This window comes from Meleagris gallopavo, chromosome 6 (genome assembly GCF_905368555.1).
Source record: "Meleagris gallopavo chromosome 6, MGAL_WU_HG_1.1, whole genome shotgun sequence".
NCBI lineage: Eukaryota > Metazoa > Chordata > Aves > Galliformes > Phasianidae > Meleagris > Meleagris gallopavo.
The window spans coordinates 39,336,917-39,356,128 of record NC_139409.1 but is presented as its reverse complement, the minus strand read 5'-3'; the positions used below and the strand labels follow the sequence as shown (position 1 = coordinate 39,356,128).

General features: G+C 39.0%; 1 protein-coding gene across 3 annotated transcripts in view; it reads left to right on the top strand.

Moving 5' to 3' along the window:
• Nucleotides 1-19,212, top strand: part of GADL1 (GAD like acidic amino acid decarboxylase 1) — a 246,357-nt gene that overhangs the window by 202,279 nt on the left and 24,866 nt on the right. For all 3 annotated transcript variants that reach the window (XM_010712892.4, XM_085226413.1, XM_085226412.1), the window contains 3 exons: nucleotides 912-1,111; nucleotides 6,585-6,636; nucleotides 9,636-9,725. In XM_010712892.4, coding sequence (XP_010711194.1) covers nucleotides 912-1,111; nucleotides 6,585-6,636; nucleotides 9,636-9,725 — 342 coding nt within the window. The remainder of the gene's footprint in view (nucleotides 1-911; nucleotides 1,112-6,584; nucleotides 6,637-9,635; nucleotides 9,726-19,212) is intronic.

The window sequence follows — 19,212 nt, the reverse complement described above, 5'->3', positions numbered from 1 at the left end:
AATCTATGACCCTGCCTGTCTCCTGGGGTTCTGGTAGGGCCATTGTCATCTCTGACCTTCTAACTTCCCTTTTGCTAGCTCTTCTCTCTACTTTTCTTTCTTCAGTCAATAGCCACTCCTTTGCCCCTTTTCCTCCCCCTCATCTTAAACCTATAACACCCTCTTTGTTTTCTTGTCTCTGTTCTTTGCCACGGTACTCGTTTTTGTCTGTTTTCTGCTGGTCATCTCTGCCTAGACAGCTTCTTAGAAGTTGGAGGCTGGAGACTGCTGACTAAAAATAATTTCATTAGTAATCCTTAATTAAGGTACACTAAAGTACTTGCTATTTTCAAATTGTCTGATCTGTGAATGGAGACAGAAATTGGCATTACACTCACTGGTATTTCCACTGAATCAGTCAGATAACAAATGCAAGATACACAGAAGCCATCTACTGCTAAAAGCTGAATCTTTTGGTTTGGGGCTAAAACATTCTTCACACAACTAACTGTGCCATGTGTAAAGTTCTTTGGCCTTTAAGGAAAGAAGAAATATATTGAGCCATTTGTGAAAGTGTAAGAAACTCCTCAGTCTGTTCTTTTGACCTACAGGCTATAGCGGTGGACACAGGCTTTTCTTTCTCTGTCTTCCCAATATGTTTGTCTTTAGGCAGCTGTTTCTATGGTACTCACACCTGCTATTTCTTGATATTTGAGGCAGAATTGCTGCTCTGCAACCTGCAATGTGGCCAGCATTGACTTTAGTGGGTTCAGGCTAATCCAGCGTTCTAAAACATAACTGGCGGTGAATGGTGCACATGCACTTTTCTTTTTTTAGCAGAACGGTTGGTTCAGACAGGGAAAAGGGATTGGCTTGTGAGAATAACAAGTTTTAATACTTTCTTATCTAAACCTCTATTGTGTTTCCAATAGGGCCTCCTGAAGAAGTGTTACTCTGCCAAGGCTGCGTACCTGTTCCAGCAGGACAAGTTCTATGATGTCAGCTATGACACTGGTGACAAGTCCATTCAGTGCAGCAGACGTCCAGATGCATTCAAATTCTGGCTCATGTGGAAAGCATTGGGAACCACAGGCCTTGAGGAGAGAGTGAACAGAGCACTGGCTTTGGCTAGGTACCTCCTCAGATTTTTGAATAGTCTGTTTCATTGACTGTCTGAAATGCTGACAGTGCTGACTTAGAACAGACCAAACTGTTACTTTTTTCCTCCTTTTGTTTCTACATAACATGAAGAACAAACTAGTAGCAATAGCAATAATAACTAGTGCGATTAAATTTGCTAAAATATTTAATAGTAATTATTCCTTGTTAAAATAGGGATAGGTGTTGGTTTAAAAAAAATGAATTAATCTATCAATCTATGTTGTTCAATGTTTATGATATACAATCTAGGACAATACTTACCAGTGTTCCCTCCTTCTTCTAACTCGTAACTGTATGTTCTGGTATTAATGTAAAAGGAGCACTGTGCCAGGTTCTGAGCTGTGTCTAGCAAGAAGTAAACTTGCCATTTTTCTGTCCACTTAATTCCTCATGACTGAGAAAACACAGAATGCCAATTTGTTTGTGGGGAAATTTGTACAAGGATGCTGCTAATGTTAGGAAGTAGTAGAGCTATATGAAGACAGAGGCAGTCTTTTTTTTGAGGTAATGCATGCTTGCTTTTCTTTCATAGGTTTAATGAAATTCTTAATGCTTATAGTATGTCCAGTTAGGAGCTGAAATGTCTTTCTTTTGTGGTGGTTAGTGTTTATTTTTCTTCTTTCCAATTTTACTACTTTTTGGTCTTACAGAACTGGATTTCACATCTGAAATCCATGAAATTCTTGCTGGAAGGTGTTTCTAAAATGGTGATGTCTCAGGAATAAACTCCTATACACCAGTTGTTTTTTCTTCTAATAGAAGAGATAATATTGAAATAACATAATGGCCCATTAAAAACAATTCACTTAAAGAACTGTGATTATTCAGAATGTGCACAGAATGAACTGTATTGGAATCTTCACCCACTCCTGGACTACCTATGCATTACTGTAATGCAAATCATTAGTATTGAAAGGCAGTCATCCATATCATATTGCCATTTTATTTTTTAATATAAGCCACCAAGTTTAATAGAACTTAATGTTTACTGAAAATTGTTAAAGTGACACTATTCCTCTAAAGTCACTTAAAGGAGAAGTTGAAGCATTCATGACTTAAACCCAGAGTGGATTAGGAAGGAGTAAAGAGAGAATCAAAACTAGAAAAGCCCAGTTGAGCTCTGGCCTTATTCTGATTTCTTCAAAGCCACTAATTATTTTACTGATTATATGCCCTTAAAATCTTCTGATTAGATTGCACCTTGTATTTGTTCTGAAACATTGTACTGATCTACGTCTGTACAGAGTCTGTAATTAATTGCATTATCAGTAGGAGAACTCAGCCTTATGAAGGTCACTGGTCAAAGTCACAAGAAGTGTAGAGTGATTAATGACTTCTTGGATAAATATTTTCTTTAAATGTTAGGATTCAGCTTCTAAGCTGAGTTCACTTCTAATGAGTGACTGGCATTTGTTTTGTTTCTTATTTTTCTGTTGCTTTAAGAAGAAAATTAATTTTTAGTCATTATCTGATGAAGTATATTCTTTATAGTAACTGCGTTGCTATCTTGAGTTTGCATGTATAGGGCACTTTGCAGCTGAGACATCAGGTTTACTGGGCACAATGCCAGGTTTCTTAACTACCCAACAGCTGTGCAGTCTTTATCCTGATTTGTTACAGTGGATTTTACTTTGCTATTCCTAAGATAGTATTTCAGTATTTTTAATACAGACCCGGATTAATTCTGGAATTGATACATTGGCTGCACAACTTGAGAGCAAGATTTGTTTTCTGTGGATAGCTAGAACTGCAAAGGTTTTAAGGTAATTGCAGTCATGTATTTCTGTTGCATCAAATTTTACTTATTGGCTATTCCATTAATTTCTTCTTGGTATAAAGGTGAGCCATGTTTTCTATATAATGGATAACCCTAATATATTAGATATAATTCTACCCAACTCTGCACTCTGTTTCAGCATATTGCAGTTTTTCTGCCTTTTTCTTCTTTTAATGACACCTACTTTTAACAGATGTATGTCTACTTTCACTGAAGATTCCCACCCCTCACTTTCCATAAGGTTTAATCATGGCAAATAGCACTTCTCTGTGCATGCCAGTCCTCACTGAGATTCAAGCTCTTCTGACTTTCTGCAAATGTGATGTGATAACAAAATTCCACTGTCAGCCATGGAAAGATGCAGAGTAAATTGCTCCACTGCCATCAAATGAATTACAGACTCAGACCAGCAGGGCTCATTGGCAGAGCTTTAAACTAGATTTAAAGGGGGAGGGAAGTAATAGCAAGCCTGCCTATGATGAGATATAGGATGACATAACTAGGTTAGAGGGACAGGGTGCTAGTGGAGGCTCTTAGCCTGCTGCCCTGAGATGTGCTGTCAACACTGCAGCGCAACTGAAGTCTTACGACATTGAGCCAGGTGTAACTGAGGCAATAGGAGAAGACAAGACTAGACTGAAGGGAAATAATTCAAAAGAGTTATCTACCAAGAAGTTGACAAGGCTGGTTACCCAGCTGAAGTGCCTCTACGCAAATGCATGGATTTGGAAGCCACCATGCTACTAGAAAATCATGATATAGTTGCTGTCATTGAAACCTGCTAGGATGATTCCCGTGACTGGACTGTAGCTATCAATGGCTACAAGCTGTTAGGAAGAGGCAGGTGAGAAAGGAGGAGGTGACATTGCTCTTTACATCAAAAAAGAAGTGGAGTGGGGAAAGCTGTCTCTGAAGAATGACCACAAGCAAGTCAAAAGCCTATGGGTGAGGCAACAAAGGGGCAATCTCGTGGTTGATGTCTACTACAGGCTGCCTGATCAAGCAGAGCCTGTTGATGAAACCACCTTCTTCCAGCTACAGGAATCTCTTATCCTTCTAGGAAATATTAGCCACCTTGATGTCTGCTGGAAAAGTAATACTGTGAGCTGTAGGCAATCCAAAAGGCTCCTGAAATGCATCAAGGATAAATTATTGAGCCAAGTAATAGATAGCTCCACTGAGGGGATGCAGCACTAGACGTGTTGCTCACCAATGCAAGTCAACTCATTGCTGGCATCAGGATTGAAGGCTGCCTGGTCTGTAGTGATCATGCAGTGGTGGAGTTCACGCTCATGAGGGATATGGGACAAGGAGTAAAATCAGGGTGCTAAACTGTGGGAAAGCCAATTTCCAGGTCTTCAGGGAGCTAACCAATAAAACCCCCTGTCCTCTAGGATGAGGGAATAGAGCAGAGCTGGGAGATCTGCTTTCCTTAGTGCACAGGAGCTCTTCATCTCCAGGTGCAGGATGTCAGGAAAGGAAGGCAAGAAACCACATGGCTGAACTGGGATCTGCTGGTCAAACTGGAAAGGAAGAAGAAAATCCACAGGCAGTGGAAGCAGGGACAGTTTTCCTGAGATAATGCTGCTAGACTGTGGAGGAATGGGATCAGTAAGGCCAAGGCCTAATTGGAACTGAACTTGGTAAGGGTGCAAAGAAGAATAAGAAAGGCTTCTACTGGTATGTCAACCAGAAAAGGAAAGTCCAAGAAGGAATGCCACCACTCAGTGAGCAATACAGACAGGCTGGTAAAAACAGCCAAGGAGGACTGAAGTACTAAACAACTTCTTTGTGTCAGTTGTCACAGGAAACCGTTCCTTATACATCCCTCAATCAGACGGGTTGGAAGGTGGGAACTGGGGAAGCAGTGTGATCTGTCTAGCCTTTGACATGATCACACAACATCTTTCTCTCCAAAATGGGAAGATATGGATTTAATGTGTGGACTGTTCAAGGGCAAGAACCTATTGCAAGATTGTACCCAAAGCATAATGATCAGTGGCTCAATGTCCAGGTAGAGATGAGTGATGTCCACCGGGGTCAGTACTAGAGCCATGAGCTATCCTCATGCTTGCCTTTCAGTATACCTCGCTTCCAACCTAAAGAGTAGTGTGAACATAATCAGCAGGGTCTGAATGGTCACGGCAGAGAACACTCAGATCCCAGGCTTCTTACGATGAAGAGGAACATCTCGGCCATGCTCAGTTCAGTGCAAGTCATAGAGCTGTGCTGCTGGGAATTGGCACTTTGTCACAGCGATCATTTTATGGGAATGTGTGCTAAGAGGTAATAATGAGTCATATGCACGGTACTTGTTAATGATAAACAATGTGGCAAGTCTCTGTGCTCAGTATAGAAAATGTTGTACCACCTAGAGTATTGTTTACTCTCTCCTTAGCCAACCTGTTTCTGCTGCGCCTCAGGCTTTGTAGATACAGCTGTGCTGGCGGTGTCCCTGTGAAGGCAGATTTCAGGGGTGTAAATAGGACCACGGGGGTTATTTTGACAGTATTTTTCTCCCTCTGGTAGTGAATAAAGGAATTATCTTTGTGATGACCAGCAAGGCAGCTGCGGGCAGGAAAATACTGAATGAATGCAACAGAAAAACAGGCTTATACAAAATCTGAAGCTTTGATAGTCTTCATTTCATTCCTGTTAGAAAGCACCTTTGTATAGAAGATAAAAATATATTGACACAGCAATACTGTCTGAGCTTGAGGTAGTTTCTTTAGAGTTTTCCTTGGAAAAGATTTTGTGGGGGGACAGTAATGGAAGAAGCCAACCTGTTTTAAGAGGGGGTTGATCAGGGCAGCCTGATCTCATGGTTGGCAACCATGCCCAGGGCAGAGGAATTAGAACTTGATGATCTTTCTGGTCCCTTCACCAGAGGTTTCTTCCTGTGATTCTGAGAAGCACTAGCTATGTCAAACTGTCCTCCTTGCTTCAGAATTCTAGACTGATACCTGCCAACATCAAAGTTGAGGTCATGTTTTAAAAAAATAAAAAAATTGATGCTGTTTGGTTCCAAAGCTTTAATTTAAATTGACCTTTCTATTAAATGCTTTCTTATTCTCTTTCTTTTTTTAATCTATTTTAGTGCATTGTTAGAAAAGGATGTCCAGGGATTATTTTGAAGTTGTCTCATTGAATGGAAATGCACATTGTTATATAAAATGGGGAACAAGGACAGTAGCAGAAAAACTGATGGGAACTTAAATTCTGGGTGAAACTGCAGGATCCTGGTGACAATAGTCGTAGTGCAAAGGATGTAAGAGTAAATCAAGGAATAAGACAGCAGCCCAGCATCAGCACTTGAGGAAAAGAGGTTGAAGAATTTGTGGAAATGTAAATGGAAACTTGCATCAGAAAAATTCACAGCCTGATGTAAATAGATCAACTTGTGCCATGTGGCTCCACTGAAAATCTGCCTGAGGGCAGAATTTGGCCTCTCCTCAGTGCTCATTGGTTTGCTGTAGCCTTCATTTGTTTCTAGGAACTGATAGTTACTATATTTTCACAGCAGGTAGAAATGAGGTTTAACTCTGTGGTTTCTTCAAGGAGATTTAGGAAAGAAAAGGAGTAAAAAAAAAAAAGTGTTCAAGGCCTTTTTTCTTCCCTGTATGTATTGTATTGTTCTATGTTTAAACTCCTGTGTTTTTGATTACAGATATCTTGTGGAAGAAATTAAGAAAAGAGAAGGATTTCAGCTTCTTTTGGAGGTAAGTGAAAATGGAATTTGAAATAGTATTATTGTGGTTTCTTGTCTATTGTTTGGCTTTGTTCTTTTTAGCCAAATGCCACTTTACATTTGAAATGTATAATTCAGTAAGCTGTGATGCACAGATGTGTTCGAACACATATGTTCTGTATCCCCTACCATCAGTCTGCCAATTATCATAGCTTCTGGGCCTGTATTACCTCAGGGTGTTTAAATGGAGTGCTTTTCTATGAAAGTGAAGAGTCTGACTGGTAAAAAGATAGTGCTTGCCAGACTTGCAAATAGGATTGTGTGCTGGGAGAAGAATCAGAATACTTTGATCCTAAAATGGACTTTTCATCACCGAATTCCATTTTTCCCCCTTTAATTCTGTTTTTACAACCATCTTCCTAAAAACTAACAAGTTGTTTATTTTTATCATTGCTAAACCTGTCAGCTTAATATCTGATAATTGTCTTGCTTAGGGGAGAATGAGCAGGGCTAAAGATTTCCATTTCTGAGCCTATCCCTAGCTATTTGTTTACTGAGATTAATATGTGGGATGGAGAAGGGGGAGAGGGCATTAAAAAGACCTGTCATCTGCCTTGTTGGAAGTGTACGCATGCGAAAGGCTGCTGGGTGAGTACCCTGGACAGGGAGAGAACACAGAAAGCAACAAATGTTAAGATGCAGATTTGATTTACATTTGCTGATGCAATGAGCATTCTAGGTTAGGCTAGAATTAATATGAAATATAAAATATATTTAAGACTATATTTCTTGTAGAACTTAAACTTCTTCCTTTAACTTTGAAAACTGCTTGATTTGAAAGTGCATACTGGGAAACTGTATATGCAGTGAAGAATGTTGGGAAACAGCACTTGATTGGTTTACTGAAGTGGTACGTTCATTAAAAAACTCTCCCTTCTCCATTATTGTAGGGATTGGCAATAAGGCTAGATCTAGTGTAGATGTGAAAGGTGTTGGGAGAGCAGAGACTGCTTTCCTTCAGGAACAGGACACCTGGATGGAGAATGAGATTGGAGGGAGCCCTATGTTATGGGCTATGAGAAAGAGGTTGATCAAGGGCTAAAAATAAGTTTTCAGGAGCATAAGAGGACAAGCGGTGAGAGTTTAAGGAAAGTCAGCTAGGGCAAGTTAAGTGAGCCGTTTATGAAAGGAAATTGGACTTCAGACAAGAATATTGGGAAGATGATCCTCCGCACGCAGAGAAAGTTCTGTAATGAGAACTGCTCTGCAGCCTGGAAATACCACACGTGCATGTGTCATCTTGAACTCCTCGGTGGTATAACTGCTTACCTGCTTGGATGAGAACTGTGACAAGATGACAAGCAATAGTGAAGCATAGCTGGGGGTAGTTGGGATTTTCTTGGATGAACAGTATTTTCAGAGGGGCTGAAGTATCTGATATGTGAAAGGAAACAGAGATAATCAAGGAGGCAATATAGGCAGTGGCAATGCGGTAATATATGCCATCTGCTTCATCTTGTCATCTGATTTTAAACAGTTTTAGAATAAACCCTCCAACAGTCAGCTCATACTTGTGTTCATGAGGAAATCACTGCCTCTTTAGGGTCTGTGTTTGTGTGTACTTAGTACAGGCACTTTGGGGGAAGAAATGGGACTTCAAGTGCTGAGCTTTTTTTCATTCAATGACAGCAGGTGGCAGGTTTGCAGTTCTATTCCTGCTGACAACGATATTATCCTTGATGATTAAATTGTATTTAATGCATTCTTTGAAGCGAGGCGGAAAATGGTATGAGCAGTTCCCAGTGCCCTTTCATGAAAGAACACATCTCAGCTGGTGGGCTCTCCTCATTCAGGGTCTGCCTTGGTTGTAAGAGCAGCTGCATTCAGCGGGGTGAAGCAGTGGTGTGATCCATCTATCAAGCTTCCTTTTAATTTTTTTTTTTTTCCATTCAACCATACTAATGAGGAATGGTGTGTGGGAGGCAGAGGGAGTGTTAGTTTGTAATCCAAGTTGTGATTTAGAACCCAGTTAAATACTGCGTTGCAAATGATACAGGTCAAGATTAACTGAGTGTTGTTGTGGTAGCATTGGATAGGATTGGAACACATATCTACTCATGCTATTGTTATCTGTACAGGTAAAAAATAAAATAAAACTTGTTCCAAATTAGTGTGAAATTTAGTCGGATTCTGGAATGGTCTGCTGGGAGCCTTTTTTCAATTAGACAAAATGGAAACTCATAAAACAAAATGCTTTCTTTTATAATGTATGATGAACATCCATTCTTCTTGTCAGGAGGCTTGCAGTTTACTCTCCACTGAGTTTAAATGAAACATTGTGCAGGAGGGAAGCAGAGATGTGGAGTGTTTGCTCGAAAGACTTGCTTAGACATTGGACAAGATCTTTCCAGTGTATGGCATGTATCAAATAAAGCATCGTGACAACAACAACAAAAAAAAACCAACACCACAAAAACAGCAGGATCTGAGAAGACCAGCATTGTCTCTATAACCACATAGTATGCTACATGTCATGATCTAAGAGAGAATTGGCATAGCTGAGTAGAAAAATGACTGGATGTGCAAATGCTAAGCAGTGCCAAAAATAATGAGCTTGTGTGTTTTGTATAAAATGCATCATAGGAAATCTGTATTTTGAAAAGAACACTTTAAACAAAAAAAAAGGTAGTAACTTAGAAAAACAGAATTTTGAAATCCATGTGTTAGCTTTTTATGCCTCTCTTACACTGTTTTTCTTTTTTTCCAATGAAAATTTCTAGCAAGGCAAGATTAAGTAGGTATGTCTTTTAGAATTGAAGGAGTCCCAGTAGAATTCCGTTTTCTGGCAGTAGGGAAAGAAATGGACAATGTTACAAACTTTTTTTCAAAAAGGGGGAAACAAAAGATGAATTGGAAAAGGAGGACTCAAAATGTAATCTTCAAATAAGGCAGAACTTGTTGATGAACTGTAATATGTTTTCCTGTCCTGTTGTCTATCTTTTATAAGCAATCACTTGTTCTCTTATTTAGCCGGAGTACGCAAATGTTTGTTTTTGGTACATTCCACCAAGCCTAAGAAAAATGGAGGATGGACCTGAATTTTGGCAGAAGCTACGCCGGGTGAGTGCCACGTGAACAGTGTTATCTATAGCTTACTGATGTATTTATGTGCTGTGTAAGAATGTGAAATAGCCCCTGGCTTTTCCTGGCATTTAACCATCTGTAGAATAGTGATCCAGCTGTTAAATAGATACTAGTAGCTTTTTAAATTTTGTTCCTTATTTAGACAAAGCAAATTTATATTTTTTAATGTAAAAAATGCAGACATTTACAATTATTCAGCTTACTATCAAAGTTGTAAACAGATGGCAGAACTGAGAGAAGATGAACAGTCTTGTCTGCGTCTCCTGTCTAGACAGAGTATTCATTACCTATTTCAGACACTGAACATTGTCCTTGGAACTTGTCTCGTATTACCATAGAAAATGTAGGTGAGGAAGTGCTTAAGAGTAAGTTTCTGATGTTAGACAACCCCAAAATGAAAGCAGAAATACAATGGTAAAAATTTCACTGGAGAATATTTTCGGTAAGTCTTGGGTATAAATTTGTGAACATTCTGAAAAAAGCAGCAGTGAAATTTTGAAGTAAATAGCTGGGAATCAGTTGTTAAGGTTAAGATTAAGAAACCGATAGACCTAGTATTATGTATCAGTGAATAATCTCTTCTGTGAGGAATTAAGTTCATTAAGTGTTCTGCATTTATTTTTTTTTCCCTAGAATTTCTTACTAGAAATTAAAATTATAACACTGATATGTATAAACAGACAAAACATGCATACTTCCTATAAAGTTGGCTTTTCTTTCAGCAGCTTTCCTTTCTCAGGAATTGCTTTCAATGTATGCTTGATGCTGTGGTCTTTCTGGTATGAGATCTTCCTTTAAATGTCTGTATGGTTTTGTAAAGTATATTTAACGATTGCACTGCAAAGTCATGTATAGCCAGGGTGTGCTTTTACCATGTTTTCACAAAGCATGGATAGACTGTGATCCATCCAATCTTGTTAGGTTGAAAGGTGCGCATATATGTATACGTAACTGTATCACAGCTTCTGTAACTGTGCAGGAGTAAGGATTTGAAAAGAGAGGAAGGCATAGAAGAAATAGTGCTGCAACTGCCACCTTTGATTTATATATGCCAGGGAGAGGACTGAAGGGAATGGCTGTAGTACAATGAATGACTTTGAGCACATACATTTTGTGTGAGTGAGCGGCTTTTTAAATTCCTAATTTAATTAATTTAAATTAATTTTTAATTTAATTGAGCGTTTTTTTGCTGTGGTGCACGATGGTGCTCCCATTCAGTGTGAGAAATAGTTATGATATAGATTGAGCCAAGAAATGCAGATTCCTGGCAGGTGTTTTGTGAGAGAGAGCTTGTATTAAGTTTCTCCCGAGAACTGAGCACTACTGCAGATCTCAGTGCTTTTCATTGGCAAGGTGATACTTTGATTCTTAGTGCCTCTGATGAAGAACCAAGAAAACCCAAACCATAACATGGGGCATAATGCGTATCAGTGAGCAGGTGAGATGGCAGCACTGAGTCTCACACAAAATAAAGCTGACTGGACTGTTTTTGCTAATATCAGTTTGGTCTGTGACCTAAGATTGCTGGTGTAAACACCACACTCCATTCTTTGCACTGCATTAATCAGTACGAATACATGGTTGGGGAAGAAGGGATGCATCCTTACTAGCCAGATGTAAATGATGAAAAGATGTAGTCTGGAGATAGTTTTGCCCCATGCCATCAGCAGGTGGATGAGGATGCATGCAGTTCCTTGACTGCGAGTGCGTTCTGCATTTTCCCATTATTTCACAAACCTAAGCATTAGGATGCTTTAGTTTACAATCTGTCTTTCCACGTAATGTTTAAACATCACTTATTCTATTCATTCAGACATTAATCTTTTTGTTGACCTGCATATCTGGCAATAATTAAGGAAATGCATGTCTTAAAAATCCCTTGAGCAAGTGATTGATTTCATTCAACCCCTTGTTCAGCAGTATTTTTTTAAAATAAGATGATGTCATCTAAGGTTAGCTATGTATGTTTTAGTGCTGGTGAGAGTTGATAAGCCAATAACCCTGATCTCGAGTTCTCAGACTCATGAAGAATTTGCATAGTCCTATGCAAAATAACCCTGAAGGTTTTCTGCTGTGCTGGCTCTTCTCCAGCTTTCACAGCCTACTGTATGTGGGAATGTCAGGGTGGACTGCATCACAGCATGATACTTGATTCTGATGTCAATCTTCTAGCTGTCCTTCATGAACTGTCTATTGGAAGCTTCTTTTTTTCCTAGTTTTTTTTTTTTCTGTCCCTTAAGTGTTGGGGTCTTGAGTGGGCTGTGGGTGCATAACCTGCTGTTTTCAGAATCTCTATCATTTAAAATGAAAGGTGATGGAAAAGAGTACGCTGAAAGACATGATACAGCCACTAGCTGGTCAGGAGTCATCACTTCACTTTAGAGAATGAGACACATTCAACATAGCGTGAAGACCAGAACAAGTGGTATATCACCCTGTTAATCAGTGAGATAGGGAATTCTGAGTACAGCTATGGTCTTTGCAGCATTTGCATCTCTTTGAGTTGCAGCTGGAGTTAGATGTATGGGGAAGCTGGTTCTTTTTTACAGTACCTCAAGGCACTGGATGCAGGTGCATACTCCAGGATAGTCCATGCCATGAACGTTTTGCAGTACTCAGTATACTTCAGATGACATAAATCTTGTGATGCGAGGTGGCACACAATGTCATTTTTCCTAAAAGGGGTTTCTTCTTATAGAAACCAAAGGAATGGAAATCCGTGTAACTGGGGAGTTACTGTTCAATTCAACTAGAAATATTTGTAAGTGTGGTGGCTTTGTCATTGCAAACTTGGAGCTGCTGCTGCTGCAGACCTGGAATGACATAATTCGTGGTATGAAGGAGCTAGCCCTGGAATCAGTTTGCTAGAGTTGGATTTGCCCCCTAGTGGTGCTTTTTCTCCTCTCCCTTTCATGAAACTGCAAGATTTGCTTTGTTTACTGCTAATCACAATCAATGTGTCGCTTAGGCACAGTGATATAAGCATGATTGGAAATTATAAGCCAGAAGTGGAAGTGAAGAGAGAAATCAAAGTTTTAAGCCTATGCCGTTCAAATGTTTGTATGTTATCCATAACTATTGATATCTATGCCTATTCTTACTTGCAGCGTTCTGCTTAAAAATTCAAAGGTTCCAAAATTCAACTCATACTGGAATGTCTCCAGAAGATGCAGAAATAGCTGATTATTGATAATACTATTTCTGAAAAGCCTCCTGGAAGCGCAGGTTTTGCTGGGGCACAAGGAAGTATTTGGGGGGAGACATCTGGAACTATTGCCGTTCTTTTGCTAAACATTCCATTCAGTTATTCCTTACGTTCTAGATCAGCTGGCAGTTTCTGTGTGGTCTGGAGGACTAAGAAGCAGAAACAGAAGTAACTGTCTTTAAAAGAGCCCTCTTCTATGGAACCTGGCTGTGCTAAGGGGCTCTGGAACATGAACTGTAGGTAGGCTGCTGTGTAATGGATACTGCACAGTAAAGAGGGATGGTGGTACTTATTGCTGAGTATCAAAGTCCTCAAAGCTGTGGTATAAAAAACTTCAGTATATTTCTGTTCACTCTCTTATTCTTTATTAGATTTTGCCTAGGCTGCAGTTCTAAACAATGTGTGCTGGAATATCTGACTTCCAGTGGTTCAGTAAAGATTTGTATACTGTAGTTAGTTGCAATTATTCAAAATTCAAGCACCATAGTTTTGGACTTTTTGTTGTGTTTTTTTTTTTGTTGTTGTTGTTGTTTTGCTTTCTGTCCTTTTGTGGATTTTTGGACAAATAATGCAAACTTTATTGGCAATATTAAAAAGCTGAGGATACACTTTCATAATAAAGCCCATATAGCTTGGAATGTTGTTTTTGTCGCTTCTCTCTCCCACTTGGTAAAGGGCAACCTCGTTCCTACTTTTTCCCCCACCTAACAGAAAAATGTAGATGTCTGCTAACTGAAGACATATTTGCAAAATAGCCTGTCATGCTGGCTGGTGTTGTGATACGTTTATGTAATGAGAGGCTTCATATCAAAGCAGAAATATAAGGGGGTTGAAGTGGTGTTGCCTTGGCAACCTCTGAATCTTGTGGTCTTTGTGGTATAAATCAAATGCTAATCAAGGACCTGATTCAATATTCTCTATGTATTCAAAATACATATTTACTAAGGTAATAGGTTTGAATGGAAAGGGAAAACAAGAGCTTCAACAAATTGTATTAGTAAAGTTTTCTCTATCTATTTTGTAACACCTAGAGGTGAGTGGCACAGGTTATAACCACAGTATTAAATGCAGAGGGCCCAAGTTGAGGCACAAAAAAGGTTCCCAAAATTTCACTGCAAACGTACTTCCACTTAAGATTTGTATACCAAATATTATTGCTTAAATGCCTTGCATACACTTAGGTAATATTTTAAAATGTTTGAAGAGTAATATTAGAGACCTGTTGCTGGGAATTCTGCTCACACTGGAATTTTTATGGTAACAAGTAGTGTTGCTGACTCTGGTTTCTAGATCTGTTTGACATGAGTTTTTTTAGGAGGGGCATATAAAATGACAGGGAAATAATGGTAAGACTTACACAGATTTAGATGGGAGTTAAATTGGTTAAATCATTGTGACTGACAGCTCTGGAGCTGTTCATCAGTTATTTGTGAATACTCTACATTGAACTAATTGTTTCTGATCCCACGTTTTCTTGTTGCATTGAACTGTCACAAAGAAATGTGCTTGGAGGAGCATAGAAAGAAAAAGAATGGGCTAAGGGTTTGTTTGTTTCTTGTTTTTTTTGTTTTTGTTTTTGTTTTTTTTTTGGAAAAGCATGAGGATTGTTAATGGATGGTGCCACGTCCTTTTTCCTAAATCAGTTGTGAATTTAAACAAAACTCTACAAGTGGAAGAGACTACTTTGTCAGGTCTAAAAGGAAACACCTGACGGGATGGATGATCCTTTCAGAGAACGTGATGTGGATCTATCAAAGGCATTATCTGAAGAATCTTGGTTTGTCAGCTAAATTCTAATGCTTAACTACAGTTCCAGACTCATCCTCTATGATTTGAGGCAGAAACGCTAAAGGAGTTGGCACAGCTTTCCCCGTCTTTAATGTGGAGAAGGGGAAGTCCCAGATCATGACTCAGGCAACTTAATGTCAAAATCACTCTTTGGAAAGGTTTGTCTGTCTTCATTATTCAGAGGGGAAATTGAAGGATGATAGGATCTCAGAATGGATGCCATAGTTCATAAACACAAATAAGAAGAATCTAGTAGTGTGTCCTGAGAATGCTCTGTGCTGATTTAAGCCTCTGTTTCACCAGCTTCTGGAGGGAAGAATTACAAAATATCCTAATTCAATGGAACTGGATGGATTTATGCTGAGGAGAGATGAGAACAGGACAGCAGTGAGGCAGGGCAGAAGGCAGGGAGCTCAGGAGAGAGAGGTGCAGTGAGTCCTGAAACTACAAAATGAGTAATACAGTAATAAGAAGGACTTATGTAGTAATATGACCATTTCTCAGGAGAGAGTGGTACTCAGAAATTCAATAACAAAATAACTAGTCACACTTCAAAGCAGCAACACCTCCTATTTTGCAACTAATCATACAGTGATATACAGTAGTAGACGAATGAAATCTTTGTAGTTTAGCTGCATATAAATTACTGTTATTGTTAAGCAGAGAGATCTGAGCTCTGATAAATGACTAGGAGCAGTACAGTGGTCTGGAGTAGTAGAGGAAAATTATAGCATTGTTTTACTACCTTGTTAATGAGGGGATTTGCACACTTCCCTTTTAATACATATTTCTGCAGTTTTATTTAACTCGGCAGTAGAAACCATTTGAAGCTGTTAATTAAAGAAGAGATTTAGCATGACCTTGTTTTAACTGTATCCTTAGATTTGTGTTGTAAGAACAGAAAAATAACGTGCTTCTAAAAGAAAAATGTTAATCAAAAATAGAATACTTTGGTTTCTTACCACTGATGTACACATAACTAGGCTTTATGACTTTTCTTTCTGTTATATTTATTCTTGTGTGAGTATTGAAGTAGTAGGACTAGACTAAGGGGTCAGATTGACTCTTAAATTCTCTTACCAATAGAATTAGGGGTTGACTCTTAACATCCACAACACCCATCTCACATTAGACCTGGATGCTAGCAGCACTCCAGTATATATTTTACCTTCATAGAATTTTACACCTGCTTAACTTTCAGCCTGCATGCAATGGTTTGTGACCCTGACCTATTCTCAAACTTGCTTTTCATAGTGATGGCTGGCATTTTAGGTGTATGTTTAGGAAATAGAAAGGACGTAAATTTGTATGAATGTATTGTAACCTACAGTGGAGATAATAAAATAAGGCAAAGATGTGAATGGTTTCCAGTCTGTGCTTTCTACAGTAGTCCTAAGTGATGTTTTACTAAATCATCGTATAGCAGTTGTAGAAATTTATCTTCTAGCTTTCTGCACTGCACCTCTTCCAGACTGGCTTTTCAGGAGTGAATAGTATTAGTAGGCTCCAGTAAGTTGTCTTGCTCATGGGGAAATCTTTATTATCTTTTTTCATTTTTTAGATCAGTAGTACTGTTTTCATTCAGGTATATGGGCAGGAATGAACATCAGTAAAAGAGCCGATAGTTTCCTTCTGATTCATTTTATCCATCCAATTTCTGTCCTTTGGATAGCTGATTGTCTTTTTTTTTATCCTTCAGTCACTTCCTGGACTTGTAAGATCAGGTTATATCTGGTTATATTTACATTCCATTCAGCAATAACATTTCTGGCAGCAAAGTATTTCTACTGTAGGAACACTGTTAAATAGCTTCTAAAACTACTCCTCAATTCTCAGAACTAAGAAAAGAAACCCAAGTGGCTTTGGAGCTGTAGTGTTTTTTAGATGAGAGTGCACGGTGACTTTTGTCAGATACTTAATGTTGAGCTGTGCATGTCTAAGGCCCACTGAGGTCTGTTGATCTCTGCTGCTCAGCCTACAAAAGCAATTGAAGCTGTGGGGAGAGATTCTGCTGCAACTCTATAAGTTGCATGTAGGCTGAGCAAGGATCTCTTCTTCCCCAAGCCACCTGCAGGGAAAGATTGCTCCGATCTCCAGAGGTTAAGCAGATTCCACACTAGCTGTTTGTTGCTTAAGTTCTTTTAAGGCAAATGGAGGGTCAGATCACTTCTCTGTGTGGCAGTACATGCAGTGACATGAAATGAAGCTGGGGTGGATAGACAAAGAGGAGAAAAATATGGTGTGGAAGTAAAATTATGTGACTAATAAGTTGTAAGCAAAGAACCAAATCCTTCAGGGAGATCAGTGCGTGATGTCTTTTCATTGCAGTGTGTAAGGCTGTGTATTTAGCTGAGATGCTAGGAGAAGCATAGCCACTTAAGCGTGAATTAAGTACTATATTTAAAGCTGTGTCTCTAGGAGTAGTTAGCTAAAAGGACTGTTCTCTCAGGAGAAATGAAAATATAAACTGTGTATTTTATAATGCAGTACTGCAAGACTTTTGAAGTTGTTCACATGCAGTTTTTGAATATAAATGTATGTACGTGCTCTTGCATACGTGCTTATGACTGTGTATTTACGTACTGGGATCATCTAAAATATAATTCTTGAAAAGAAGGATAAAATAAGGCATAGTACTGAATGAAGTGAATTTTAAGGAAAACTTATTAACATAATCACATGATCACAAGATGGCTAAAGTAGGAAGGGACCTCTGGAGGCCATCTGGTCTGACCTATGCTCAAGCAGGGCGTTCTAGAACTGGGTGCTGGGGACCACATCCGGGTGGCTTTTGAGAAGACTTATGGACCTCTGTGGGAAGTGTTTAGTCACTTTCACAGTAAATAAGTGCTTCCTGAGGTTTACCTTGATCTTCTGGTGTTCTAGTTTGTGCTCATTGCCTCTTATCCTTAAACTGGGTTCCACTGAACAGAGGCTGGCTCTGTTCTCTGCGTTCTCCTTCATGTTTCACATACTTAGTAAGATCCTTCTTAGCCTTCTCTTCTTTAGACTAAACAGTCTCAGCTCCTCTGTATGAGATTCTTGTCAGCCAAACTCTCTGCCATTCTGAGGTTAAATAGATCTATTGTTTGCACACTCCAATTTCAGTTAAACATAGTCAACATTTTTGGTATCTTAGCCATTTTTTTTTTCCTTTATAGAAACAAGCTAACAACAACAAAAAAACACCACAGAAGCTAATGCCCTTGTATCCCCTGTAATTATATACCTTTCATGAAACCGTGATCTTTAAAGTATATGGTATATTATTTGACAGAAATGTAGTATGCAGTTTTAGCCTGTTTAATCCCAAATATTTTCCTTCCTGAGATTTGCTTTTACCTATGGCAAACTGCTATACTGCAGATGTACTTTTGTAGAGTTCATCTTTGTGCATCCACATTCCTGACTATACTACTTGTTTGTCCAAACAACACGTGTTTCCTCTATTTAATAAGACTAATTACTCTTTCCTTCCTTCTGGAGTTAGAACTTATTAACTAATGTTTGAAGTTGCCTTTCGTGCCTGCCCGTAAACAGAACTGCTTTTAATAAGAAAGCTTAGTTTGGAAACATTCAACATAGTTAATTTAGTTTTGGCTATGTTCTTAAAAAGCAGCATTGTGCTCCTACGTATTCTGTGCACTTCTTCATTATGCTCACTCAGTACCATATGTACATTAATAACCAATGTTGGAAGGAAAAAAGTTTGAGTTACAGGCTGAACTCCAAACTGTAACTCTTCTGAAAGTGTCATGGATCGTGTTTAATAGCCTGTGGATCAAAATGAAACCCAATATACGTTGCAGGGGAACTCAATAATTGAAGCATCCCAGGAATGTTTAAGTGCTGGAGTCCTGAGGTCACTAGAAGCTTCTTTCTGTGCTCAGCTTTTACCTGAATAAAAGTTGTCCCCTCTCTCCGCCATCTTTTATTTCTATATCAAATAGTAATTGTATTTTAATGTACTGACTTAGATGATTTTACCTGGCATTTTGGGGAAAAATGAACTCCTTTTTCTTCCTTGTTCCTCCTGGTTTTCTGAGACATGAGGAAAAACAGTAATTCAGAGCTTTTGCATTTCAGGGTGTTTCCATTATGTGTGATCGCAGGTCTCTCCTCCCTGTTGGGTGCCTGCAGAATGATCTTGCTGTGGCACTGAGCATGTGAAGCTGATCTGCACATCAGCTCTGAATTTACTTCTTTCACACGTGAAGCTCTGAAGTGTCATAATTGGTCCTTTGCTGACGAGAAACACAATGATTTTTAGGTGAACACTTGCAGTGAACACTTTAGAGTGCTCAAGGGTCTGATGAAATGATTATCCAGCACAGCCTTTGGGTTAGTATGCAATCATCGTGTACATTCTTTAACCTTGCTAATGCATGCTATTTCAGCACTGAAGGATTCACGTGAGAGGAAAGTGATGCCTATTCCCCTTGCTGGTCCTTTGCATAGGATGAGCCTCAT